The sequence below is a fragment of the Barbus barbus genome (genome assembly GCF_936440315.1).
Source record: "Barbus barbus genome assembly, chromosome: 2".
In the NCBI taxonomy this organism is placed as follows: Eukaryota; Metazoa; Chordata; class Actinopteri; order Cypriniformes; family Cyprinidae; genus Barbus; species Barbus barbus.
Window position 1 is genome coordinate 16,573,676 of NC_136730.1, and position 27,355 is coordinate 16,601,030.

The 27,355-nt window shown below is 37.8% G+C and overlaps 1 protein-coding gene across 4 annotated transcripts in view; it reads left to right on the plus strand.

The window, feature by feature from the left end:
* The window catches only part of LOC306886965 (ras-related protein R-Ras2), a 37,748-nt gene that overhangs the window by 5,292 nt on the left and 5,101 nt on the right, over positions 1-27,355 (plus strand). The window contains exons 2-5 of one of the 4 annotated variants that reach the window (XM_079444369.1): positions 5,345-5,464; positions 5,593-5,661; positions 22,918-23,005; positions 26,077-26,179. In XM_079444369.1, the coding sequence (XP_079300495.1) occupies positions 5,596-5,661; positions 22,918-23,005; positions 26,077-26,179 (257 nt within the window). In that variant the 5' untranslated portion in view covers positions 5,345-5,464; positions 5,593-5,595. Of the gene's footprint in view, positions 1-940; positions 1,077-5,344; positions 5,465-5,592; positions 5,662-18,771; positions 20,306-22,917; positions 23,006-26,076; positions 26,180-27,355 lie in introns of those variants that run through there. The other 3 variants (XM_079444371.1, XM_079444370.1, XM_079444368.1) reach the window with 3 other exon arrangements.

Sequence of the window (27,355 nt, forward strand, 5' to 3'; positions counted from 1 at the left end):
ATCAAACATTGTTACCAAACACTTATGTTTTAAATAAATGCTTTTCTTTTGAACTTTTTCTTCATAAAAGAATGCAAATGTACCCCACAAAATATTAAGCAGCACTGTTTTCAACACTGATACTAATAAGAATTTTTTTCTTGTGCACCAAATAATTTATATTCCGCTATTTTATTTATAATTTATGTTTCCTGTCTTTTAATGTTGTAGGATAATGAGCTTATGTTTGTTTTTCTGGTACAGTTTTGCCATGCCTGCTTATTATATTGCAGTTTTAACTTTTTGTTTGTTTTCACTTACCCAAAGCACAGTACCTGGGTTCGTTGTGTGTATATTAGACCAGGTTGTTGTTTTTTATATCTGGCAACCCTTTACTAGGAGCTTTAAAGATAACCTGTTTGTGGGAAGGAAGAGTGCAGACAAGAGAGGAAGTAAAGCATCATATGTATGTAGACTGAAGAGCAGCCAATTGATCAGGAGTTATAGTAGCTTGAATTACACACAGCTTGTAACTGCATTAGTATTTTACTGTAGCCAGGTGGAGACTAAGACACTGCTGCTGAGTTTTGTCATATTTGCCATACACATTCCCATCTTCTGTGTCATAACACTGTGATCGGCAAAATGGGAGATCATATATCGAAGCAGTGGAAGTGATTTTCAGCTGGTTCTGATCATGCAGTAGCCGATCGTTTGGAGCATTCAGAGAACGTAAAGGTCTTCTTTTGCACGTGTATTTTACCTCAAACCACTGATCTATAGTTGAGGGGGAACCTATCAGTGAAATAAAGACTTAAAATTTCATTAAATGCAAACTTTACCTTTAAAGAAATCATTACATTTTCACAATGGGTTTGACAGTAGTGTGTTTGAAAGACTGTGTGTGGGAGGCTGTGTGAAGCAGGTAACGTGAGAGTAGAGATGTTGTTTTCTTCCTCAGACTCACCTGTTGATTTCTCACGCTGCTGTACTGATAAACACACACACTGTTCTGATAAACCTGCTACTATTATGAGAAGAAGAGGAAGGACCTCCAAATTTTACAAGTACTTTCCTGTAACTACTACCATTAAAAGGTTTGTGTTTTTTTTTAAAGAAATGAATATTGTTATTCAAGGATGCATTAAATTGGTCAAGAAATTCATAATGTTCTAAAAGATTTCAAATGTAGATAAATGCTGTTCTTTTAAACTTTCTATTCATTAAATAAACCTGAACAAATATATAAAAAAAAGAAAAGTATTATTTTAAATTGTAATATTTCACAATATTATAGTTTTTTCTGTATTTTGGTGAGCGTGGAGACTTCTTTAAAAACCTTAACAAATTGCACCTACCCCAAACTTTTGAAAAGTAGTCTCAAGTCTAATCCCTAAAATAACTTGTCCAGCAAGATGTTTTGTTTTTTTGCTTCTCTACTGGACAGCTAGAGTAGAGAGCAATAGGAAAGAGGACAGAGGAAATAGGATTGTGTTGCAAGCTGAGCTCAAACTCATATCACCCGCTTAATCACTATGATCAGATATTTTCTTATAAGTAATCATAGATTAGTTTAGTCATGACTTAACCATGCAACACACAGTAATAATAAATCATGAATTGAATTTAATTGAATTTAATTTATTCATATAGTGATAAAGAGTTTGATCACTGGCATCCCACAAACTCCACCTAAGAGCTGAGTCACAGTTAATTTCCTCTTGTCTGATCTAATACTCTCAAGAGTAGCTGTTCAAGCCAAGCAGTGAGCTAAATAATGTCAGTTGTAAGCATACTCTGTCATTTATCACAGAACAGTTTAACAATTGTGATTGTCAGTTTGCAAGGGCCTGTTTTTGTTTGTCTTGTGAGCACAGTTTTGATTAGCATATAATGGAAATTGGTCGATTTGGTGAGATGTTCTTTCTCTTTTCCCCATGTAATGTGTCACACTAATGATAGGACATTTTGCGGGTTGTTGGTTGGCCTATCGATTGCTCACATTTAGGTTTTTGTAGCAAGATACCCCTTATGGCCAGGATTTTATGGAGGATCTTCTCGATTAAGCAAACATAGATCGCTGCCCTTTTGTTTATTATTAATTCCTGCTTTTTGTTTATTGCTAACAGTGTATGATAATCCATTTTGTTCCGTGTTGTTAGCTAAAACAAAGCTATAAATGGTGCTCTAGCGAAGTCGCTTCTTTTAAACTACATAAAATCATTGTTTTATCTGTAGTGTTGTTAAGTTCCTTCTGCTTATATATAGCATGTCTGCTTTTTGCATTTAATTCACAATTTCACTACATTCCTTAGTTATTATGTTCCATGACTTATTTTAGTAGATTGAAAGCTATCAGGAACTACAGAGGCCTAACTAGTAGGCCTATCTCTGTAATGTGTATGCTAGTCGGAGAGGGTTTTTTCATCTGACCATGATTAAAAACCTCACAGGAAGTTATGGGTTTTAAGCTAAAGATGGAGATGTGATGTCGTGTAATTTCCTACGTTGTCTCCCAACATGTTGGGTGGTGATCCATGCTTAGGACACTGTCAGATACATGATACAGCAGCCATTACTTCAGTGTCACATGATTCTTGAGAAATCAATTTGATATGTTGACTTGCTGCTCAAGAAACATTTCTTTGTATTATGGATAGGGCTGGGTATCGTTCAAAAATTTTCGATATCGATACCGATACCGATACCTTGAGTTCGATACCGGTTCCTGAACGATACTTTTTTCGATACCAGTTTTATGAAATCAGTTTTAATAAGATTACATTTTCTCAAAAAACTATTTTTTTAGCTTGTTGATATTTATACAGACTCAAAGCCTCATCTCCTGAGCCACTGCACAAAGGAACAAAATATATCCAACACAATAAATAAATAAATAATTTTAATAAAGTTCAAATAGTTTTCAGTTTACACATCTGTTAGGCTACGTTTACATTAGTGTGTGTTCATTTTAAAACACAAAGCTCAGACAGAATCTTCATTTCTAGGTTGTTAAAGACTAAAATAAATTTTAAATCTTCATCCACTTTCATAAGTGGGTGTTTTATTTTCTTTCACCATATGTTTTATTGTTATTAAATTCTGGTGTAGTATGTCTAATTATTTGAATGCATAAAAACAACTTAGTTTATTTAAATTTATTCTTAAAATAGCCTTATGAAATGTTTTATTTTTCCTCAGAAATTCTGTGTTCTGTATCTGGTTTTCAAATGAAGACATAAAACATTAATTTAATTTCTCTTTAAATTATTGAAAATCAAAGTTTATTTATTTTGTCAAACAAAGGGGGGTTACTATTCAAATTAAAACATGGAATAACTGTTGTGTGATCATTACTAAAAAAAAAAAAAGTTTTAATAATTTTAATAGTAGCCTAGTATTAGCAGTGCTGTCTGCTGAACAATATTAATATATTTCTGCTGCAGTGTCTTCCAAGTGAAACCAAACTTTTATTTTGACGGGTTGTCTGGAATACCTTTACAGTTCTGTGTGTATATGATATGACGCTAGTTTTACTCGAATCAAACGGTAAAATGCTCATGAAGTGACTCTCAGAGCAGGTCTGGAGATGTTGTTCATGTGTTTATGTCCTCATGTAGTGAGGCAGCAGACGCTGAAATGACCGCGAGCGTTACGCGAGCTTCAGTCTGTGTATAATAAACAAACCGCGCGATTTAAAGAGCGGACTGCTCCGTGCGCTTTCGAAACGCTCTCGCGGAGGTCAAACACTGATCTATCAGCGCCGCGCCGCTTCTAGTCAAACACACCTAGTGCTGCAGGATTATTGGCTCACTGACGGTGATGAGATTAACCCCTTAGGTATCGAAATTTGGTACCGAACGACAAGACGTTTTTCGATACTCGGTGGTATCGAGGCAATTCGGTCGGTGCCTAAAAAGTATCGAACTTGATACCCAGCCCTAATTATGGATGCACTGAATGTTAGGCAACCAAAATTATACGGTCGAAAATGATAAGCAAAAAGACAGAATAAATTGTACCGAGCAATGACGTGAGACAATCAAATAGAGGCACGCACTAATGCAGCAAGCATATCGCAGTGTGGAAGCATTTAAAACTGTCTGAGAAAACTGCAAAAATCATTACAAGCATCAACAGCGAGCAACTGCTTAGCACTGCATCGCATAGCTTCGATAAGAAGAGGAAGGGGTGGTTGTTGCTGGATACTGTATGTAGGGCTGGGTAGCATTTAGGGGTGGGAAGATTATTCCACCAGCCAGGAATGGTGAACGAGAATGTTCTGGAGAGTGATTTTGAGCCTCTCTGTGATGGTACCACAAGGCGTCGCTCACTAGCAGATCTCAGGCTTCTGGAGGGCATGTAGGTTCGTAAAAGTGAGTGGAAGTAGGAGGGTGCTGAGCCTGTGGTCGTTCTGTATGCAAGCATCAGTGTCTTGAACTTGATGCGAGCTACCACTGGTAGCCAGTGCAAGGAGATGAAGAGAGGTGTAACATGCGCTCTTTTGGGCTCGTTGAAGATCATTCGTGCCGCTGCATTCTTAATCATTTGTAGAGGTTTCACAAAACACAAAATAATGTCCAGGCCTGGTCCTCTCTCGCCTTCCACTGTCGTCACTCCTCCTTTTATCCTTCCGGAGCTCCTCCGTGGGACTCGAGACCGGTGAGTGGCGCAGGTGTCGCTCATTATCATTCACTCCACCTGCCTCCGCTCCCACGGCTCTCGGCTCTCGGCCCCGCCCCACTCACTACTACAATTTCCTTCTGTAAATATATCAAAACTTAATTTTTGATTAGTAATGTGCATTGTTAATAACTTGTTTTGGACAACTTTAAAGGTGAATTTCTCAATATTTAGATTTTTTTGCACCCTCAGATGAAACATTTTCAAATAGTTGTATCTCCTATCATAACAAACCATCCATCAATGGAAAGCTTATTTAGTCAGCTTTCATGTGATGTATAAATATCAATTTTGAAAAATGATGACTGGTTTTGTGGTCCAGGGTCACATTTATAAATAACTTTTGACGTAAATGACATTTGACATAAATTACATTGGTCATGATAATAAAACCCACAAAATGGTGTTTTAGGGTTAGACCACAGCAATCTACTGCTCTTGTCACATGCAAACCACCAACAAATGCTGTTTAATTCTTAACGCCAGAGAGACAGGGTGGAAAGGGGTCTTTAAAAAATTAAATATCACTGTTTTGGGGATAAATAACTTAAAGAGTCATCAGATGCAAAATTCACTTTACATGTTGTTTGAACATAAATGTACACATCCACCCTATAATGATAAAAGTCCACCCAGTGGTTTTAATAACATCCCTGTTTTAAAATCCCCTTTCTCAATTCAGACTGTCCTGAGATTCCTGTCAGAATTACGTAGTTCTGCACAGGCCGCTCCCACGATAGTTGATTGACAAGGCCGTCTAAGAGCTTAGAGCTGTCCACCATTGTGTCGACTTTGGTGCAGGGTAAGACAAGATTAAGCGATTGTGGTATTTTGTTCTTGAATGTAATAATGAACATAGCAGTCGTCATTTACTCCCAACATCTGAGCCGCTGAAGACGCAGAGGATTAACGTTACTTTCGTTTTTGAAGGGAATGCGCCGATCCCCGAATGATTTGTTCACGCAAATCATTCGTGATCCAGCTTCATCTACAGTAGAAGTGAGTATAAGGGTTTTTTATGAATCTTTGCAAATCGTTCTTTCCTAATATGTGCTAGTTAGCCAGTTTCGCGGCTGAAGTTTACAGTCTGCTCTTCACCCCATGGAAGAGAGGGGCAGGGTGAGTAGAGCTCATTAGCATTTAAAGCAACATGGACTAGAACGGCTTGCTGAAAACAGAGCTGATTTTGACAGGTAAAAGGGTGTTTTTTACACTACCATTGAGAAATTTTAACCAAAGTATGTTATAGACTTTTCATTAAGACCCTAAAGAATCATATCAACTTGTAGAAAATGGTCATCCAAAGACCCCTTTAAATAAGTGGACCTCAGTGGAAAAACAAAATCATGAGAATATATGATGTGACCTCTTTAAGGAATCGCACCTCGGATCAGATCAAAGCCAGGAACTTCTACATGTGGCCTTTGCTTTGTATAAATTGAGAAGGAGGCCCACACGCCTCTCCTTGAACCTCCTTGCAGAAATCCATTGATTCCAACTAGCACATTAGGCAGATGCTGTAAGCATAAACTTAGCTTATCCAACCTGTCCTAACTTATCTAGTTCTTTAATAAAGCACAGCGACAGGCCAATTTATTGCGGTGTCTCAGGAGGCTACACCTCATCATCAGAAATGGAGCACAAGGCATACCTCATTTACTTGCCCATCTATTGTAGGTTACACACGCCCGGCTCATCTAATAATACACCTCTTGGATGTTTTTCAGCCCTCATTTAAATGAAGTCACTCTTTTCCGATTTGCATCGCTACTGAAAACACAGCTCTGCACTAGTTAGAGTAGCAGTTTGCAGAAGTGGTAAGTTTTGGTTACATGTGTTTTGAGCATGTGTGTGTTTGAAGGAGAGGAGAGTGACTCTTCACGAGAGGGGGAGGGTATGTAGGCTGTGTGTCTGTGTTTGTTGAGTGGCGCCCACACACATCTCTCGCTCGCATACTGCCTCTTTCGTTAACTTCTGTGGCTTTTATGTGGCTCGTTTTCTTCTGAGGTATCCTGTTTACTTGTGCTAACTGCTGGATGAACATCTATTGACTGAATCGTGGCTCACACCTTGTCTGCTTTACGCTGTGCTCTGAAAATTACACCACACCTTTTCTACTCTATAGAAACAAAAAAACAACATTTCCATTGCGTAACAAACATACAATGTGTTGAGTTTGCATGCTGAGAGGATTTTGAAGTTAAACAATACTCTTGCTTTTCTTGGAATTGTGTTAAGCTATGCATGTTTGTTATCTTCCAATGAGACTATTAAAAGTTTGTATTTCTAATACGTCAGTCGTTTATCAAGTATAAACGAGGAGAATAAAAGGAGATCGGTCATGTCAAGCAGTCTGATGAGCATCGGCAAAACATATTCATAAGTTTGACATCTGCTTTGATATCTGCTTATTGATATATCTGCAATTCAATTATAACCAAGTCTGTCCGTTCAACAGCAAACATGTTATTTTTGCTTCTAATTGGGACAGTCCGTTTTGCAGAAAAGGATATCAGTATGTCTCAGGTACACTTATGGGTTCACATAGGATGTCCGGTCTACACAATTTTTTCAATTTAAATGATCTGTGTGCATGAGTCAGACTCACAATCATTGCTAATTGCATTATGTGTAACTTTTTTTCAGCATTAAGATGCTGTGTCTAGTTAGAAGTAGTTCAACATTTTTTATTTATAAAAAGTAGGCCTATACTTTTATTAAAGACACATTAAATTGATTAAAAGAGACAAAGACATTTATAATATTACTAAAAATTTCTGTTTCAAGTAAACAGTTTTGAACTTTCAGTTAATCAAAGAATCACAATATGTGGACAAAAATATTAAGCAGAGCTATGGTTTTCAACATTAATAATAAGGATTGATTTCTTGAGCACAAGATTGTGAAGGATCATGTGACACCGAAAACTGGAGTATTGACTGCTGAAAAGCTTTATCTCCACAGGAATAATTTATCCTTTAAAATTTATTAAATTATAAAACAATTATTTTAAATTGTAATAATATTGTAAAATATTATATTTAAAAAAAAAATTATATTTTAATAATTGTTTTATATTTTACAATATTACTGTCTTTACTGTATTTTTTTTATTTATTTGCAGCCTTGGTGAGAATAAGAAGCTTCTTTCAGAAACATAAAAAAAATGTTCTGCGTAAATGATGTTGTCTATTTTTGCAAGCTGGACGAAAAGTTATTTGCTCTCTGAGGCTGGGTGGGTAACAATGCAAGTCTTTATTGTGGCAGCAAGTGTGGAACAGTCACACGCAGGAGGGACATTATGAAAGTGCTGACCTGATATCACACTCCCAAACAATTGCAGTTGCTCAACCCCCCCCCCCCATTCTCTTTCGGTCTTTATTTCATTGTGCTGCGGAGCAATGTTTAAGCCTTTTGGCATTGCCTGCCCTGATGATTTTCCATACAGGCACGTGCCACAGGGTCAGTGGCTTTATAGTGGGCTTTGATGAAGTTACAGTTCAGCTGCTCTGTGAGTCACTGAACTGATGGCGCCTTCCCCCGGAAGTCTGGCCATCAAATAAGCCCCCCTTCCCTGCATTCCTCATGTGCCCTCAGTATGCATGCATACCTCACCCTGTCCTCCTGGTCTAGCCCAGTATTATCAACCCACTCCCCTCAGCCCTAGCCCAGCATGCACCATTATCACCTTCAGCTGGAGCACAGCATGCAGACCACCATCCAAACTTACAAAGAAGACTTTTCTAACCTATTTAAAGTCAGCATGAAATGAAAATTAATCCTATTATGTAAATCCATGTTATTGATCTATATTTTGTGTATGCATTTTAAAAAAATATATATATACAGTATATTACAGATAAACCACAGACTTCTCTCTGGTGACACTTGCCAGACTTCACTAAACACATTTCGTCCACATAAACTCCACCCCTTAATTACAATCAACTGCAGGCTCACATTCAGATCTGCCTCCATCCAATCAGCAACCAGTGGACCGAACCAAGTCTCCACCCGACATTTTTTTCATTCTTTATAATCCATTTCATTATGATGTAAATTACAAGTATAAAAGTATTGAAAAGAAGTTCCACTATACTGCATTTTTAAATTAGACCTTAAATTGATCAATTGAATCAATTAAGTGATTACTGTATCTGAGATATTTATGCTTTTTGTTAAATGCTTTTTTTATTTAAAGCTAGAAGTATTGTCTTCCTTTGGTAAGAAGGCAGAAGAGTTCTTCTCTTTGAATACTAATAAATTGATGCATGGTTGTAACCACTGACCTCTTTTATTAAATGAAGTAACAAAATATTAATTTATATTCTTTTAATTAATTAAGCAAGATTTCATTTTAAATGTATATTATTTGACAAACTACATATTTGCTTGTAATTTATTGCAGATCTCATGAGTTATTCATTCAGACGTGTTGAAAAAAGTTACAAATTTGTTGATGCTCATCTAGAAATGTATTCACTAAATGGGTTTCCATCACACTTTATGTGCATGTCTTCTTACCGAACAAACTTTTATCTCATTTTAGACATTTTAATTGCAGTTCAGTGATCATAATAATTTAAATAATTAAATAATAATAATCTTAAATAATTAATAAATTGTAGATTTTTTTACTTCCTTTAAGATGGTGAAATTAAGTCATATTTGATCAATTTTCATAATTAATTACTTGCAATTTAGAACCTATAGACAAAACACTCTTCAAATTAATGATCGATGGCAGATCTCTTAAGCGAATTGTTTGTGAATTCATGATATGTTGAACTTTTTCGATGCACTGTTAAGAATTTATTCAGTAAATGTGTTTTCACTGTAGTTTATGCACATAACATTTTGCTAAACCAACAGGTTGTAACTCAAGTGAGCATATGCTTTTTTCATTTCAGAAATTTGAATTGCACTTTGGTGTTTCCACCCATTAAATTTATGCAGTATGCCAAAATTTGCATACAAATAAGCGGATGGAAACCTATTTTGTGGTGTATAGTTTTTGTGTTAGCTGTTTACTGTTAGAGTTCAAACTGTGACAGTAATCCAATGCCACGGTTTCCTGAAATTCATTCACATTGTCGTAGTAGACAGGGACCGATGATTTCAGGAATCCAGGCTCAGTGATTCTAATAATTCCATTTCCTATGAACAGCTAAAGGCCTTTGTAGAGCAATAAATGAGAACCTTTCATAATATTTTTTGTGAAACAGACAATTAAACCACACATGATCTAACCGATCTGTATCGTTGTACTGCAGGAGGTGTTCTCAGTCTGCTGGTGCCTAGGGTCCAGTCCACGGGGGCAGGCCAGTTGTCAGCGAGCGAGACAGGTTCAGTTTAGATGGCTGAGTTGAGTTCATTAGCGGCGCAGCTGTTGCATAGAAAGCAGGGGGCCGGAGAGCTCCTCAACAGGTGATGGACGTGTGTCTCACAGCCTGCTTCACGACCCGAGAGCATGTGGCCTACTAGAACCACTTGGCCTAAGAGGACACATGTCAAGTGGGTCTGATAAATGTTTGGCATAAGCAACCAAAATATTTGATATTTTTGTTTTGCAGGACCTGACCCCAGATTGCACTCGTATAGCTCCGGTTGCGGTAACCTCTAATCTTCAGCAACCAAAACATTCTTTCAGGATTAAGATCTAATTCCTCTGTCAGAATAGAGTGATGTTTGTTGAGAAGGAGGAGCGTTTTGATTTAATGTGATCTGTATCAGCCTCCCCGGGTGTTAAAATGGTGTCTGGAGATGAATTGTATTGCTCTCTTCTCTCTTTCTCAAACAGGAGGGCTCTTGAGGACAGTCGGTGCGTAGTGCCATTAGCTCTTATTTATTAGCAGCAGTCTGGTGCTTTAATAGCATTTCTGTTCTCTGTGCATTGGGAGACCGCTGGCCTAAAACGGTAATGGTGCTGTATTTCTGTCAGGCTTCCAAGCAAAGATCTCATTCTGTTAGTCTTTCTGGAACAACGCACAAGCCTCTTTTTAACTTCCAAAATACTCTAATATTACGTAGCCAGAAAGCTGTATGAAGGTTTTTCTGATCATAAAATTCCTCTTTTGTCCTTGGAAAGCCGTGGTGGCATTGGAATTCTGACCATGTGGTTGGTTAACGTCGAGCCGAAGAGCAGTAACCATAAAAGAAGGCTGTTTGATTAGATGGGGGTTGAGAGGATGACTGCTCTCAACCCGCTCGCACTGTTGGCTGATAGTCGTTTTTGACACGGCTGACTCGTTCCACATTCCAAGCATTGAATGACTGCAGTATGCTAACACATGACCTCATCCAACTCTGTGTCATGTACTTCCTGGAATCTGAAGTGGTCTGGTAATTAGTGCTGCTTGCTAAGGCAAGCGTCGATTTTAGTGTTGCTCCTCACCCTGAGTATTCGATTTTGGCGTGGTACTCATCCCGCACTGTTTGTTCTATGGATGTTAATGAATATGAATTGCGACTTTCACCAAAGACCATAAAATGTGTCAAAAGATTCAATGGATTGCACTGAAGAGTTAAAATAATAGTTTACCCATAATAGTTTACCCGCAAAAATGATGGATTTGATGAATATCTGTTTGGGTGAATTAAATAAAATGGCAATACATCCTTGCTTTAAAGGATTAGTTCACACAAAATTTTTAATTTTGTCATTAATTACTCACCCTCATGTCATTCTAAACCTGTAAGACATCTTTGGAACACAAATTAATTTTGATGAAATCCGAGAGCTTTCTGACCCTCCATAGACAGCAATGCAACTGAAACATTCAAGGCCCAGAAAGGTGGTAAGGACAACATTATAATAGTCCATGTGACATCTATGAGAAGCTATGAGAATACTATTTGTGCACCAAAGAAAACAAAAATAACTTTATTCAACAATTTCTTCTCTTCCATGTGGCATTCATGAGAGTACCACGACGCATGCGTGTTCATTCCTCTGCTTGTAAACAAGACACAGCACATCTGTGTTCTATGTCAGAATGCCGGCTCCTCGTTGCTTCATAACATTGCGGTTGTACCACTTATCTGGTTGGATGAATTTTGCAGAGCACCCAAGAGTTTCAGCAAAATACATGAAATAAAATTGGTGTACAATTTACTTGGAAATTGCTAGTAAATTTCTAAAATAATTACAAAAAAAAAAAATTTAATCACAAGTAAAACACTGAATTAAACATGAAATTGTAAAAAGACAGAAATAGTATTTTCTCAAAGCCTGCTCAAAGAATTTTTGTACTGTGTAAGTGCGTTTGATTGGTTTTGTTGAAACACAATGTAATATTTAAGAAATTTTCATTTTTAGGTGAACTTTACCTTTAATACAGGGGCCAGAATATCATAGGCTGTATCCAAAATTGCTTCATACACCCTGATACACTATTCTGTAATTAGTTTAGTCCACTTAAATGGAGTGAATAAAAAAAGTGAGTTTTGAACACTGAGTTCAGGAAGGGTTGTGGACACCATTTTTGCCAAGATGTGGTAATTCATTCAGCACAACTCCCACAGAGAATGGTTTTGGAAACTGCTACAAACGGCTATGCCCTCAAATAGTGCACTATATAAAGGTATAGCGGCAAATTCAGACAGCAATAGCGATTTAGGGACGAGACTTGGGCCACATAGCAGCACATTAAAGACTTGCCCTGGCCACTACCCACAACACCTTAGCACTGTCTTAACGAATCAAGCACAGCTCACAATTTAAAATCCAGTTTCTGTTAGTAAATATTTCTCAGTATGGTTCACCTGCAAGGAGTAATTTTAAGCAAAAGACCACCATTTGGAATCCTATGTGGTTTTGCTGCTGCTCTAAAGACATCAGATGGAAATGAATAGATGTATGAGCTCATGCATAGGATAGTTTTACTGCATTAGTGGAGTCACCAAGTTACTTGTGATGAATGAGGTCAAATAGTTAATTTTAACTGTGGTCCATGACTGATTGGTTTTCCTGGCCAGCCAACTGAATGGTACTCCACTTCAGCCTTTTACACTTCTGAAAAGAGAAGTCCTAGCATTCAGGGTCTGATGCCAACCAAAACAAAAAATCTGTTTGTTTTTTTTTCCTTTCCAACAGCAAAATCAGAGGCCACAGTGGCAGCCTTGCAACATTAGTGGCTCAACTCTGGATCTGGAGCTCACAGGGAGGCTGAGAGTGTTTCTTTTTGATATGTGATGCTGTGCTTCTGCTTGTTTTGGTGTGATTTAGAACAAAGCCAACTATGCAGGTGACAAGGAAGTGTGTTACGCAACTGGAAACCAGTTCCCCAAATTGCTGTAAAATATAGGCCATGACACAGAGTGGTCAGCTGCCGATTAAAAGCCAGTTGCGTGAAATGAGCTCTTTGAGTGTGTTGAGTGGGGCAGTTGCTGGTCGTGTGTCTTTATAGGACCCCCTGGAGAGTTCAAACAGGGCGTTTAGATCACGCTGATCTTTTGCAACATGTTTGAAGGCCTAAACTATTGGTCAGCTCTCTCAGTCTCTCTGTTCTTTTAAACTCTGCAGGGATGCTCCTCTTGTTGGCAAAGCCATCAACAGGCTCCATTGAACTATTTCAGGTTTATGAAACTCCGCTTCAAAAAACTATTCACAGGTGTCCTCACTACACACACATCTGTGATGGTTTGGACTTCCCCATGGTCTGTTTATTTGGTTTTGTGTCATTTTAATGCAAGTTTATGCTTTTTAACGGGACACATGCAGACATGCCTCACCAGCTGCTCTGAGGAGTTTCCAGGGGTTTCAGATGATTTGCTCAGACCACTGCTGGGAACGATCAATGGCTGTGCTAGACTCCTTGATTACATATGGAAATAAAGAGTTGTGTGTCTTCTTGATTCTGCAGCTTTTAGCCTCCAGCTGCAGTCCATGTGATGTGAAAATGGATGGAAATGCATTTGCTTATCTAAAACACATGATGTCAACAGGAAGGTTAGTGTGTCCCACAAGTTTTAGATGAGTGTCAGCCCATTTACAAAAGATGTGAGCAGTAAGAATTTAATTCTTGAATTTGAATTAGATTTTGGATGCAGAATTGCAGACCCCTCTCCTGTGGCTTTATGGGATTGTAAAGTTTCCATCAGATGTTCACTATGTTATTTTGTATTTAGATATACTCCTCCTTTGGTGTACTGTTTTTGCATATGCAGTTGAGTAAATTCATCTTCCAGTCATCTCATTTCAAATTCCACTTCAACTTCCACTTCCTGCCACTTCAATTCAAATTCCAGCTTAAAAAAATCAAATGAGCCATTTTTTTCAGTTCTGAATCTTGCACATCCTTGATGTATATGATAGCTTAACCTACGCTTTGTGATACACTACATCATTATTTAAAGCACTGGCTAGAAACATTGCGATCCCCTGCGTTCTTTCAACAATTACTCCCTATACGCTTCTTGTTCATATTGTTATTATTGAATGAACTTTTTGGCTGTTGTATGAGCTCATGGGAAAAATAGGCGTTTCCCCGGGAAATGGAGGCTCTTTTGTGTGCTAGTCAGTCTGTACTGAACAAGAGGGAAGTGGAGGCCCTGAACTCACGGTGTGGACACCAGCACTACACAGTCCATCTGCTTCATCTTAACCTTCCCATCACAGCTATTTGCCCGTGATTACTGACAGCTGCCAAAGGCCAAGCTCGTCTACTTGTGGAGGTCAGCCGTGTGAAGACCTCTGAATGTCAAGAGGTCATCATGGTAAAATGTTGAATAAGGAGATTGTTGGTTACCGGTTGCTCAACATGATTGATATGCTTGACTGGTGTACAGGAGAGTGCTACAAACATGGTCAGTGGCTTCAGGGAATCATTACAAACTTAGCGTAATTACAATTTGTCACATGTCCCTGACCTTCCTGTCTCTACCATCCTATTTTTCATCATGATTATCTAGAAGACAAGAGTTCTTCCTGTAGCAAATGGTCTCAGACTGTAAGCTGGCACTGTCTGCAGCAGTCAGCTGCACTGTGATGAATTCATTCCAGGATGAATCTGTCCCTTCTTCTCTCATTGAGTCCCAGAGCCCATAAAAATGAAAACCAGATGGCATTGGCATTTTTAATTTAGTTTTAACCTTCCCAGAAGTAGCTCCATCTTGTGGGAGTGTGTTTCTCAAATGTACTGTCAAATTGAGCTGTATTGATTGGAAAACTAAATAGAAATCCTGCATTGGTGTGTAATACAGGAGTCTAAGTTGAACAGTAAATGCAGTGGAGGAATACAACCATGTAATCTCCTTTCAATGTAAATACTGTAAAACTCTCACTTTCACATCTTAATATTCTATATTATATTGTCTTATAGTCTCTTATATTCTAAGTGTAACACGGAAAAAGTTGTCAGTATAGCACTGTGTTATATCACTCTGAATAGATAGAGGCCTAGGTTCGACTCTTGGGAGGATAAAAATTAAATTTGGGCCAAATGGTATGAAGCAGCTAACAGCCAGCACATTTATTGCACAAATAATAGAAGAACAAATTAGTATTTTGCTTAAATCCCATCAAAGTAATTTAGATGGGATATTTGCCTCCTTATCAGTTTGTCTTGAGCGACTGTAAACAGCTGAGCGAAAAAAATAAATAAATCTAAAATGGATGTCAAAATTTGAGTCCATTTAATCCTATACTGTATTTCAAGTTTTCTGACAACACACAGTATAGGGCTTTTCACACTGCACTTAACCCCAGGTTATTGTTGTTCTAAACACTACTTTTAACCCTGGGTTTAAGGAACGTTTCACGCTTGTAATTTAGAAGCAGGATTAGCACCGCTTTTTACTCAGGTTATGAAATCCTGCTCCACAGCAGGTTTAGCACCATTACACCCAGGATTTAGGAATACAGCGTGAAACGTCAGTTTATGAATACCCAGGATTAATTGTTAACCTTGGGTAAAACGTGATGCAAGACAACCCAGGGTTAAGTATTTCAATTGTGAAAAGACCTTATATTGACTTAATATTTTCTACTCCTAGCATATATAGGGGCACTTTGCATGGATGAATGTAAAGGAAAGTGGTTCTGTTAAGGCCTTGGCATGATGCCCTCGAGCTGGATGTGATCTGGCTGCATAACGGAAACCTGTTTTTAATTAAAGAAGCAGGAAGAAGCAGGGTCTCCGTGAATCTAACTCTGAGCCATACACCTGTCATCTAAATACACACACGTTACTCCACATACTCGTATAGGTGTACATACACATGCAATGAGAAACCAAGATTGGTATATGGTTATGCCCACCAAGGTTGCATTTATTTGATCAAAAATACAGTAAAAACAGTAATATATATTATTACAGTTGAAGATAACTTTTTTGTATTTTGATATTTTGCTGAATTCTCAGCAGCCATTACTCCAGTCGATCCTTCTGAAATGATTTGAACAATGAGATTTGAATATGCAGATTTGGTGCTCAGAAAACATTTTCCTTATCAATGATCAAACAATTACCGTTTCATTTTTTTTTTGGAAAACTATGAATTGTTTCATTATTTTCAATCATATCCACTAATGTTGCTCATTAGATACACTTGTATGGTTTGTATGGAGTTCTGCCGGTTTACATCATTTGAATGTACGGTATGTGATTCTTATCTCAAATGTGTCAGATGGATCAATGTGTGGAGGCGTCTTTGGTTAGGAAGTGGGTGAAATAGTGAAGTGGGAGTGTAGTTTGGTGTGCACCCACATTTTTTTTTTATGTTTGCATTTTTATTGTCAAAGACAGTTACAGACACCCATTTCTTGTATTGCTGTATTGCTCTAAGACTACAAACACCCCAGTCTGACTGCTGTTCTTTGCATTAGCTCTGACCTTTTTTTTCTGGGAAAACAAGCGCTTACTGTTTAAAGGTATGAATTCACTGGGTGGATAGAGGATGCATGAATGGATGGAGGGATAGGTGGGTGTTGAAAAGCAGAAAGAAAGAGAAGTGACTGGACTGGAAAGGAGTGTCCTTGTGTGCGGTGGGAGGGTGGGTGGAATGGGAATATCTCTTTTGTGAAATCATCACCACCCAGTGGACTGCACTTTGCTGGCTGCTGGCCCTGTAGGTGGAGTTTCCTTCCTTTAGGCCAAACATTGGAGGTGCCCTGTTGGTTTCGACTCACTGGGGTGGGCCTTTTCCTCTCCTCTCCCAGAATGCTTTACGTCAGGTGGCTCGGATCACCCTTTATGGCAGCCAAGAGTTGTATGACACGGTTGGAAACTCTGGCTAGCAGACTTTAATTGGTATACCTTGGCGCGGAGAGCATTTATAGAGTATTCAGGGAGTTTGGAGGCCCCCTAAAAATGTTCGACTGATGACTGAAATGTTTGGGATCTCCTGCACTGGTATAGCATGGCTCTTTTCCACATGACAACAACAGTTCTGCTGAATGGAATGGGCTACACTCTTAAAAATAAAAGCCTTTTTTTTGTTTGTTTTTTGCATATTTCAGTGATGCCATTGAAGAACCCTTTTGGTTTCCCAAAAGAACATTTCAGTGATTGGTTCTTAAAGGAACAGTTCTTCTTTGAAAAACTCGTTTTCCACTATAAAAACAACTTCTGCATAATGGAAAGGTTCCATGTATCGTAAATGTTCTTCATGAAACCATAGATGCAAATAAAGAGCCTTTATTTTTAAGAGTGTAGATTTGTTGAGGGAAGAGCTGTGATTTGCATTTAGGTTGGTTGTTTCTAAGAACAAACACTCTCTTTGGGAGAGTTTGTGTGAGGGTCAAAGCAGATGGACCCCCACTGTTAGAGTTAGTCATTAGTTCTGGTCATTCATACGTCTGATGAAGGTCAACTGGGACGTGCTGTCACACAGAGCGAAGGTAGGACAGGTGGGCATTGGGTCGGTGATGTGTACAGGTGGGCATTACTAAATAGCTACCCACAGCTACTGTTTGACTTTGAAATGCAGGATTTGTTCAACCACAGACCCTCTACACCTGCCCTACAACCAAAGCAGACTATGTGTTTTGGTTTACTTGGCTATTCTTTGGCTACAATATTGTCCCTACATGTTAATTAAATAAGACAACCTTCTTTTGGTGGCGATCAAGGGACATACTAAATAAATAAATAAACAAATACATTTTTTTTTTTATATACTGTGCATTTTATACTGAAAATAATAGGCCTATGCATTTTTACTCTAAATGTTTTTCTTGTAATGAGTATGTATTTCTTGTATACTTGGGTATTTTGAGCTAATGTTGAAGTTTACAAATATAATAAATTAGGAATGTACCGATATTAAAATTCTGGGAAATGTTTATAAAAATATGATGACATCAAAAATGAAAAAAAAAAAAAAAAAAAGTTTATATTCATATGTATGCTTATGATATGTCCTAATTTAAATAACTATACTACCATTAAAATTTTGATGGCGTTATTTAAAAAAAAGAAATGAATAATTTTTTCAGCGAGGATGCATTAAAATTAGGGCTGGACGATATGGCCAAAATTTATATCACGATATATATTTCTTCATTTCGGTCAATACGATATAAATCTGATATCGATATGAACACTATTAAAAAAAGCCTCATAAAAACTGCCAAGAATGCCCACAACAGATGTATGTACTTACAAACTTATGAAAAATTAATTTGCCAAGTTTATGAACTCCTCCTATAAAACTATAGAATATTTTAGGAAGTAAAATAAATTAATGTTCACCTTTTATTTGTATTTAGCCTTCATACAAACACGCAATGTGAAATCATTGTCAAATAAACATCTCAGACTCACTTTATTAATATTAATATCTTTAACTTCAAACTGTAGGCTAACATATACTACCAGTCAAAAGTTTTTGAACTAAGATTTTTGTTTTTAAATCATTCTCTTCTGCTCACCAAGCCTGCATTTATTTGATCCAAAATACAGCAAAAACAGTAACATTTTGAAATATTTTTACCATTGAAAATAACTGTTTTCTATTTGAAAATATTTTAAAATGCAAGTTATTCCTGTGATTTCAAAGCTGAATTTTTAGCATCATTACTCCAGTCACATGATCCTTCAGAAATCATTCTAATATTCTGATTTGCTGCTAAAAAAAACATTTATTATTATGTTGAAAACAGCGGAGTAGAAATTTTTCAGGTTTCACTGATGAATAGAAAGTTCAGAAGAACAGCGTTTATTTGAAATAGAAATATTTTGTAACATAAATGTCTTTATCATCACTTTTGATCAATTTAAATCATCCTTGCTAAATAAAAGTATTAATTTATATCATTTCAAGCCCCCCCCTAAAAAAAAACAAAAATTATAGGCTACTGACTCCAAGTGAGTTACTGCAGAAAACAAACAAAAAAATTGAGCAACAACAAAAACATGTTGCTGGAGACAGACTTATCATTGAAAATGTAATCTGATTCTCTGCCAGCTTTGAGAGCGTTGGAACTAGCGGTTTCCCAGTAATGGCTGTAATCTAAGCAGCTCCAATCATGAACACTACTTTATCAGATAAAATGAAAATGCCATCAAAACTATTCTGACAGTCGGTTCCTTTCAGAGACACATTCAAATAAATCACCCGCGCCACATTTTGATTTTGAAACGTGCAGTGCTCATGTTTTTTCGCCACAAATAAATCAATGTATGGGAAACACTGGATTTATATCAAAATATTGGAAATGTGTTTAAAAATCATATCACCGTTATTGAAATTTTTTTTATCGCGATACATATTGATATTGATTTATTGTCCAGCCCTAATTAAAGAAAAAAAAATCTGCAAAAATGTATCACAATATAAAAAAGTATCCGATTCAGAATATTTAAGCAAGCAGAAACCTGTTTTCAACATTGATAATAATATGAAATGCTTCTTGAGTACCAGATCAGTATATTATAATTATTTCTGAAGGATCATGTGACACAGAAGACTAAAATAAGGGCTGCTAAATATTCAGCTTTGCCATCATAGGAATAAAATTAATTTTAAAATATATTAAAATATAAAACTGATTTCAAATTGTAATATCATAATATTACTGCTTTTACTGTATTTTTGATCCAAAAATGCAGCTTTTGTGAGCATAAGACGCATTTAAAAGATGAAACTGTTCCAAAACGTTTAAAAGGGGTGCAGGTAAGTGTGAGTGTGTGGTCATGATGAGGACAGTGACTTGCTGTCGGTTTGAGAGGTGTTGCTGTGCAGGAAACTGTGGAATGTGTGAGCTCCCATGTTGAATCATGACTGAAGGTTTGGACTGATCACGTGCAGACTGATGTTTTTTAACTCTCTTTCTCACTTACTCATCAAACTAAAGTGTGACTTTCACTCTCAAAAGGTTGTAGCGTTATCACGAAATCAGGTGCAGTTTTCTTTTGTTCACTTGACTTCAATGGAAGGTGCAGAGCTTAAAATATTTTTTGTGTTTGTTGGAATTAACAGCAGGTATTTTCTCTCTGTCTGTCCATCTGTCTTGCTCTCTCTCACCTCATTCTGCCTCTATTCCCACTGCGACGAGTGAGCGATGAAGTCTACTGCATATGCAGCACTGCTGATGAATTATTGAACAGTGGAAAGTGGACGTGATGGAGTCTTGCACTCAGTGCATACAGAGGAGCCACTGTGTGAAAGGATGACTGATGTCAAGAAAAAAAGAGCGAGGGTTTACAGACTTCTTTATGTCAATGCACAAACGCTAACATGCATGCTTCATTTGCTCACTTTCAGAAATGTTTGCAAATGTACTTTGCCTGCACTTTAAAAATAGCAGTATGCTGCAAATAATCCGATTCTGTTTAAAGCTTTGGTCACATGTTATATTAGGTGGCCTTAACTACTTTGTACTTACGTAAAAAAATAAGTACAAAGTACTTATTATGGTCATATTGTATTGCAGAACATTTTTGCCGCTATTGAGGTGGGATATTGGTAAGGTTAGGGACAGGTTTGGTGGAATGGGTAGGTTTAAAGTTGGATTAAGGTGCAAGGGATTGGGTCAACAGTGTAATTATAAATATGTAATTACAGATGTAATTACATATAGGTATTTTTTAAAATATAAGTACAATGTAAAAACATGTATGTACACAGTAAGTGCATTGTATCAAATGATTAATTTAAATGTAAGTACATAGTAGTTAAGGCCACCTAATATAAAGTGGGACCAAAGCTTTTTTTGGATCAGCACACAGGAAAATGTCTGTATTACCTGACAGTTATCTGTCTTGTGATATCACATGTCTCTGTGACAGCCAAAAAATCTGACCACAGTCTGAGCCAATCAGCAAATCTTGGCATGAATTTGGGCTGGGAATTAGTTTTTTTTTGTTTTTTTTTTTGAGAAGTTTTTCACTGCAGAGAGTATTATTTTTAGAATCCTACAATTGTTTACAGCTCAATTTTTTTATGGTATCTTAAAAATTAGATGCATTTAGTCGAGAGGGAAAATTACATAACACTTTTAGAGAGTGTATCCTGAATATTATGTGTACATTATCTGCTTTATTAAGCAGCTTTTTTTACTTTATTTTTTTTTTTTTTTAAAGAATTTAATACTTTTATTCAGCAAGGATGCATGCAATTTAATTAATTTTGAACTGTCTGTTAAGCAAATAAAAAAAATCCTAAAAAATGTATCACTTTTAGTATTACGTATTAGATTGAACAAAATTGATAATAAATGTTTCTTGAGCACCAAATCAGTTAAAATGATTTTGGAAGAATCATGTGATACTGAAGGCTGGAGTAATGCTACTGAAAATTCAGCTTTACCATCACAGAAATAACCATGTATGAAAATTGTAATAATATTTCACAATATTACTGTTTTAATGGTATTTTTGATCAAATAAATGCAGCACTGGTGAGTACCAAAAGCTTTCAAAAAACTAAAAAAGAATAAAAAATCTTATTGACCCCAAACTTTTGAGTGGTAGTTTGCAAGTAAAGCTTGGACACACTTACTCACGCTTTACTTTTACTGTTTTATATTTTTTAGAATAACATTAGTCATTAACACTTTGAAATATGAATTACATGTGAATTCTGAATTATAATTATGCAAAATTTAAAATTTTCAAAACAAGTCATATTTCTTAACAAATATTTTAAACATTTACTGTAAACAGCTTGTGAGCTTTTATATATTATAAGAAATATTTAACTGGTACTGGTTTTCCATTGTAGGCTTTTATTCCATCTTTAGTGAATGGTTCATGCAGAAAAGAGAACAAAGCTTAACCCTACTCTCATTTTTGGAGTGCTTCTCGTTTCGTTGCTAAAAACGATTTACTCAACCAGTGGTTACAGGAACATCAATAAGTCAAACTCATAATAGGAAGCTACTGCTTAGGCATTGCGTGTTTGTGTGTGAGCATTAGCGTGTGTTCAGTTGACACAGAGACAAGCCTGAACATAACGTTCAGCTGTCGTTACTTAAACAGCCTCCTGGGAGGAGAGGCACACAAAACATGGGAAAAATTTGAAAAATGCCTCCTTAGAACTCCCCCTTCTCCTACAAACTGATACCGTGTTCAGATTAGCATAGAAACATAGCCTGTGGAAACGGAAAGGTTTGCGGTTAATTAACCGTAATTATCAACCCCAAACGGAGGGCCGCTCAGACAATGTTGACATGAAGTCAGTGCATGTTTTGACCATACACACAAGTGTGGACCTCTTTTTTTATTTTTCAGAAGGGATGGAACAGTTTTTTTTTCTGTTGGGTTGTGTTAGGAGTCTAAGCCCTCATTTAGCATAGCTTTCAAAACAAATGTTCTGTGTGCATGTAGATCCCTCAAAGCTGAAGTAAATTATGTTTTTATGATGTTTGTGTTCCTCAAAAAGGAAACTGGTGTCAGACAGGTTGGTTAACATCACATCTAATGATCTAAAATGAATTCAAGTAAGCTTTAGATACAAACAAGCAAATATTTATAGACTACAATGCTAATTTCTTGGTAAAAATTGAGTCTAAATATTGACATTTCTAAATAAAAGTCTTTTAGCTGCTTCATCAAATGCCATGTTTATTCATCTCCACCATCCATCAAACCACATGCACAGGATTCTGGGATTTTAGAAGCTGTCAAGGAGACATCGATTGAATCAAAATCCAAAGCGATTAAAGCAATTTAGTAGACAGGATGTCTCATATATTGAATATGAATCTGTCTCCATGCCTTCTCACCTCCTTATACAGCTTTTTTTTTTTTTTTTTTATCTGATGCAATATTGACCGTTCTTACGTTCATATTCTCTCTCTTTTTTGTTTAGTCATACTTCGTCACTGACTATGACCCTACGATTGAAGACTCCTACACAAAGCAGTGTGTGATTGACGAGAGGCCTGCGCGGCTGGACAGTAAGTATGCCACTGATGGATGAAGGAGTCTGATTGTCAAACAAATCACACAGGATGTAGGGAAACAACATACAGCTAACCGGCAGCAAAGAAGAAGCACTTTATGATTTCATAATACATCGTAGAGATCAGATAAATTGCAGAGGAACTGGTGCATTTTGTTATTATTGTATGCATTATGCATACTTGTGCAGGTGGGGTTATAATAAATGCACTGTAATATCACTTTGGACAAAAGCATACTAAATGACTACTTACTCCAGCATACATATTATACATTAAAAAAACCCTCTTGAGATACTTCAAATTGAAACATTTTTTCTAGGCATTTTTAAAGGGATAGTTCACCCAAAATGAAAATTCTGTCATTAATTACTCACCCTCATGTCGTTCAGAACACAAATTAAGATATTTATGATGAAATCCAACAACAATGCAACTACCACGTTCAAGGCCCAGAAACGTAGTAAGGACATAATTAAAATAGTCCGTGTGGCATCAGTGGTTCAACCATAATTTTATGAAGCGAGGAGAATACTTTTTGTAAGTGGTAGTTGTGTTGCTGTCTATGCAGGCTCAGAAAGCTCTCGGATTTCATAAAAAATATCTTAATTTGTGTTCTGAAGATGAACGAAGGTATTACGTGTTTAGAATGACATGAGGGTAAGTAATTAATGACAGAATTTTAATTTTTGGGTGAACTGTCCCTTTAAATGCTTAGTTTACCAACAATGAAAATTTGTTATTTTTTACTCACATTACATTTTCATTATTTTTATGACTTTCTTTAAAGCAGTGGTTCAACCAGGAGGACAGTACCAGCTTCAAACCTCTAAGGGACAATAATAATAATACTGTATATATAATAGTATTATTGAATATTATAATAATAATTGCTATATCAACTTAATCTAACTGTAATCTAAATTAAAATGCGAAAAAAACTTTCCCTTCAAAAACCTATGGTTTTTATTGGAGAACATACAGTTCCCTTTCGAGGGAACATCGAACTGCGTCCTGCTGGACTGTCCTTTTAATCTGGCACTGCCTCCTGGTCGAGCTAGGGTGTGCTCCCCTCACTGCGAGGGCTAGCTATGCACCTCCTCTTCCCAGTTTGTGTCGTAGGGACCGCCTTAGCCCAAGGGCTGACAGCGCTGCTCCCGAGAACTCTATATGCAACCGTACCGAGTTGTTAGGTCCATCCCTGACGCCTTCTTGGTCAGTTGCCTCCATGTGGGACCCTGTTGCTGTTGGAATGTGTGATCCCCTTCTAAGCCTGGATCCCATTTCCGATGTCCCATTTGCGGTTAATCTGCTCTCTGGACATGGCAGTGCTCCCCTCACTGCGGGAGGTTCTTTATGAGCTCTGTGGCGGTGACACCAGGAAGTTTGGCCTGGTCAGGCCTGGCAATGCTCCCCTCATCTAGAGGTTACCTTTGAGCTTGCCGCTCCCGGTCGAATGTCTGAGGACTCCTTTCACCGGGTCCTGCACTCCCTGGAGCTCCGTTGAGCAGCAACCTCTCTGCCTCCCTGTTAGGTTGCTGTCCTTGTTGGTTGAGCTCAGCAGTGCTCCCCTTACCCAGAGGGTCACCTATGAGCACGCCGCTCCCAAAACTGAGCGTCTGAGTCCCTCACCTATTTGAGAGTTAGGCCTCCGCTCTCTAGAGCTCCGGTTAGCAGTCATGCAAGGTTGTTGGGCCACTTTCTGCCTCCCTGGTAGTCTGTTTTTTTGGTCGAGCTAGCATTGCTCCCCTCACCATAGAGGGTCACCTATGAGCATGCCGCTCCCTTCTGAGCATCTGAGTTTCCTCTCATTCTGAGAGTTAGGTTCTCCGCTCCTCGGAGCTCTGTGATTCAGCGACCTCAGGTTGTTAGGCCTCTCTCTGCCTCCCTGTTAGGTTGATCTCCTTGTTGTTCGAGCTAGCATTGCTCCCCTCACCATAGAGGGTCACCTATGAGCATGCTGCTCCCTTCCGAGCATCTGAGTTTCTCTCTCATCCTGAGAATTGGATTCTCTGCTCTGTGGGATCCACCGTGCAGTCATACCAACGGGTCAGGCCTATGGCCGAAGGGGATAATGTCACTGACAGCCGTCGAACCGTCCCAGGGGCAACTCCCTTAAGCTTTGGTAGAGTTGGTACTTTGTGCTCTGTGCTCGGCATGCACTTTAGTCAAAAAGATACAGTCCCACAGCACAATTTGATATTTTCTTCCGTATTGTGATGTACAACTGAATGCAAAAGACAATGATAAAAAAGTAGAGCAGGGATTTGGTTCCATGCAACAGTTGTTGATGGGATTTTTAGATGTGGGCATTGCACTCAAATACTGAGACGGGTGAGTGTGAGCATGCAAAAGTTGGGTTTAAGCAAAACGAGTGATTGGAGAAGTCCAGCGTACGTCACAATAGAGAAGTCTGTCGTTTTGCTGGAAAATTAAGTTATGAAATTCTCATTAAAAATAATGAGGTCAAAAATGAAACATGCGTTGATCCTATATTGTTTTCAATAGACTACTGTATGATTGTATTGTGTAATTATAAAATTTTCTATTATGTATTTTTAATCAAATTTTCTTTAGGGTGACTTGTAACATCTTGTCCAGGGACTACGGATGAAAAATAGCCTTTGGCTAATTCTGGTACATTTACAGGAATGATTTATTTATGTACAATGCCCCTGTCAAACTAAATAAAATAAATAAATTGTTCAAAATAAGATCAATAACATGCATTTAGATAACAAATACGGCAAATTTTCATTTCATGCCACTTGGAAACACAAATGGAGCCTGCGATTACAAGCATTACTCAAGAAGGGAGCCAGATTCTGTCATGTGTTCATACAGACATTATTCAATCTGCCGTTTGAGTCACACCTGTTTTTAAATACACTTATTAATCCTAACTGTTGCCATAGAAACACAACACAACTCCGGTTAGGCCTATAAGTAAAGAAATCTGAATACAATAGAAAATAATCATTTAATTTAGATAAAGTTCTAATCAAAGCCATAGTGCTCATGTGCAGTCTGTCTGTGGGTGACTAACATGGCTGTTCTGTGTTTGTTAGTCCTGGATACAGCAGGACAGGAAGAGTTTGGAGCCATGAGAGAACAATACATGAGGACAGGGGAGGGCTTCCTTCTCGTCTTCTCTGTCACTGACCGGGGAAGGTGAGCAACGTTCCACTCACGTTTTCTCTCAACTTTCTCTCTTTCTTCCCCTTTCCCCAACATTGTCTGTCTCAGTTTCACTTTCATTCTGTTTTTGTCATACCAGTTGTAATAATGTCCCTCCCCCCTGCACTCATTTACATTTTCTGTAACTGTAAATTTAGAAGCGTGCTAATTTTCGCCCCAGGTTTTTTCACGGTGAAACCCAGCACATGCAAATAAACAGATCTCACGCACGTTGCAGTGTGTCCTCGAGGAATGAGGAGTGTGATCAGCCGGTTTGTGCCCTCTTAAGAGTCTTTCCCACTTTGTGTTTATGCTGTAAACAGTCTTTCCTTCCTGCGTTTACATTACCCTGCTCGGAGCCGATGGCACAGGCCTCTCTGAACACACACCCTCGCAATCTCTCCAGAGTCCATGACAAGCATTTCCTCCTCCTGCATGACATTTAGACGACTCGTACTGTTAGAATCAACAGAGACTTCATATCAGTGTCCTTCCCTCCCCAGCTTACACACACTGTTCTCCGTAATACAGCTTCTAGCCATCCTACAGCATTACTGGAAAGTTTATAGCAACAGCATGAGAACCGAGTGACCTTATGTCATCCTGTGTACTGTAATGCAGTTCTGCGGCCCAAAACAGAGATAGCTGCTCATCTGCTGGAAGGGTGGGCTTGCATTCCTTTTAGGTTTTGTGGAGAGGTGGAGCTCTGCATTGTGGGTGTATGTGTGTCCTTTCATTTCATCATTTCTGAAAACGTCCTCACTAGGGATGCCTGATATATTGGGACCATATGGGTTATCGGCCACTTATAAGGAGTTTTTTTTTCTATTTTTTTTTTTTTTAGTTCCCCTCAAGTTGACACACCAGTTGTCTTAGCAGGAACACCACTAGTGTGTTTATTTATAGTATTTTCCATAAAGTTTCCACAGAGTTTTTGTCTTAATTTTGAAAAGTATATTTAATCCGAGTGTCTATTTACACCAAGTGCAAATAGGCCACCTTGTTGACAGAGGCTATTTACACTAACTCCACCCACCAATGTGTGATTGGGGTAGTCAACACTACAAAAGATAATCGCCTAAGAACAGCTCCAGTGTCGTAGATGGTAAAGTACGTGCCATGGTTATTTTTTATGTGATCGACCAGAGTTTGAATCCCCCTTTTGCCAAC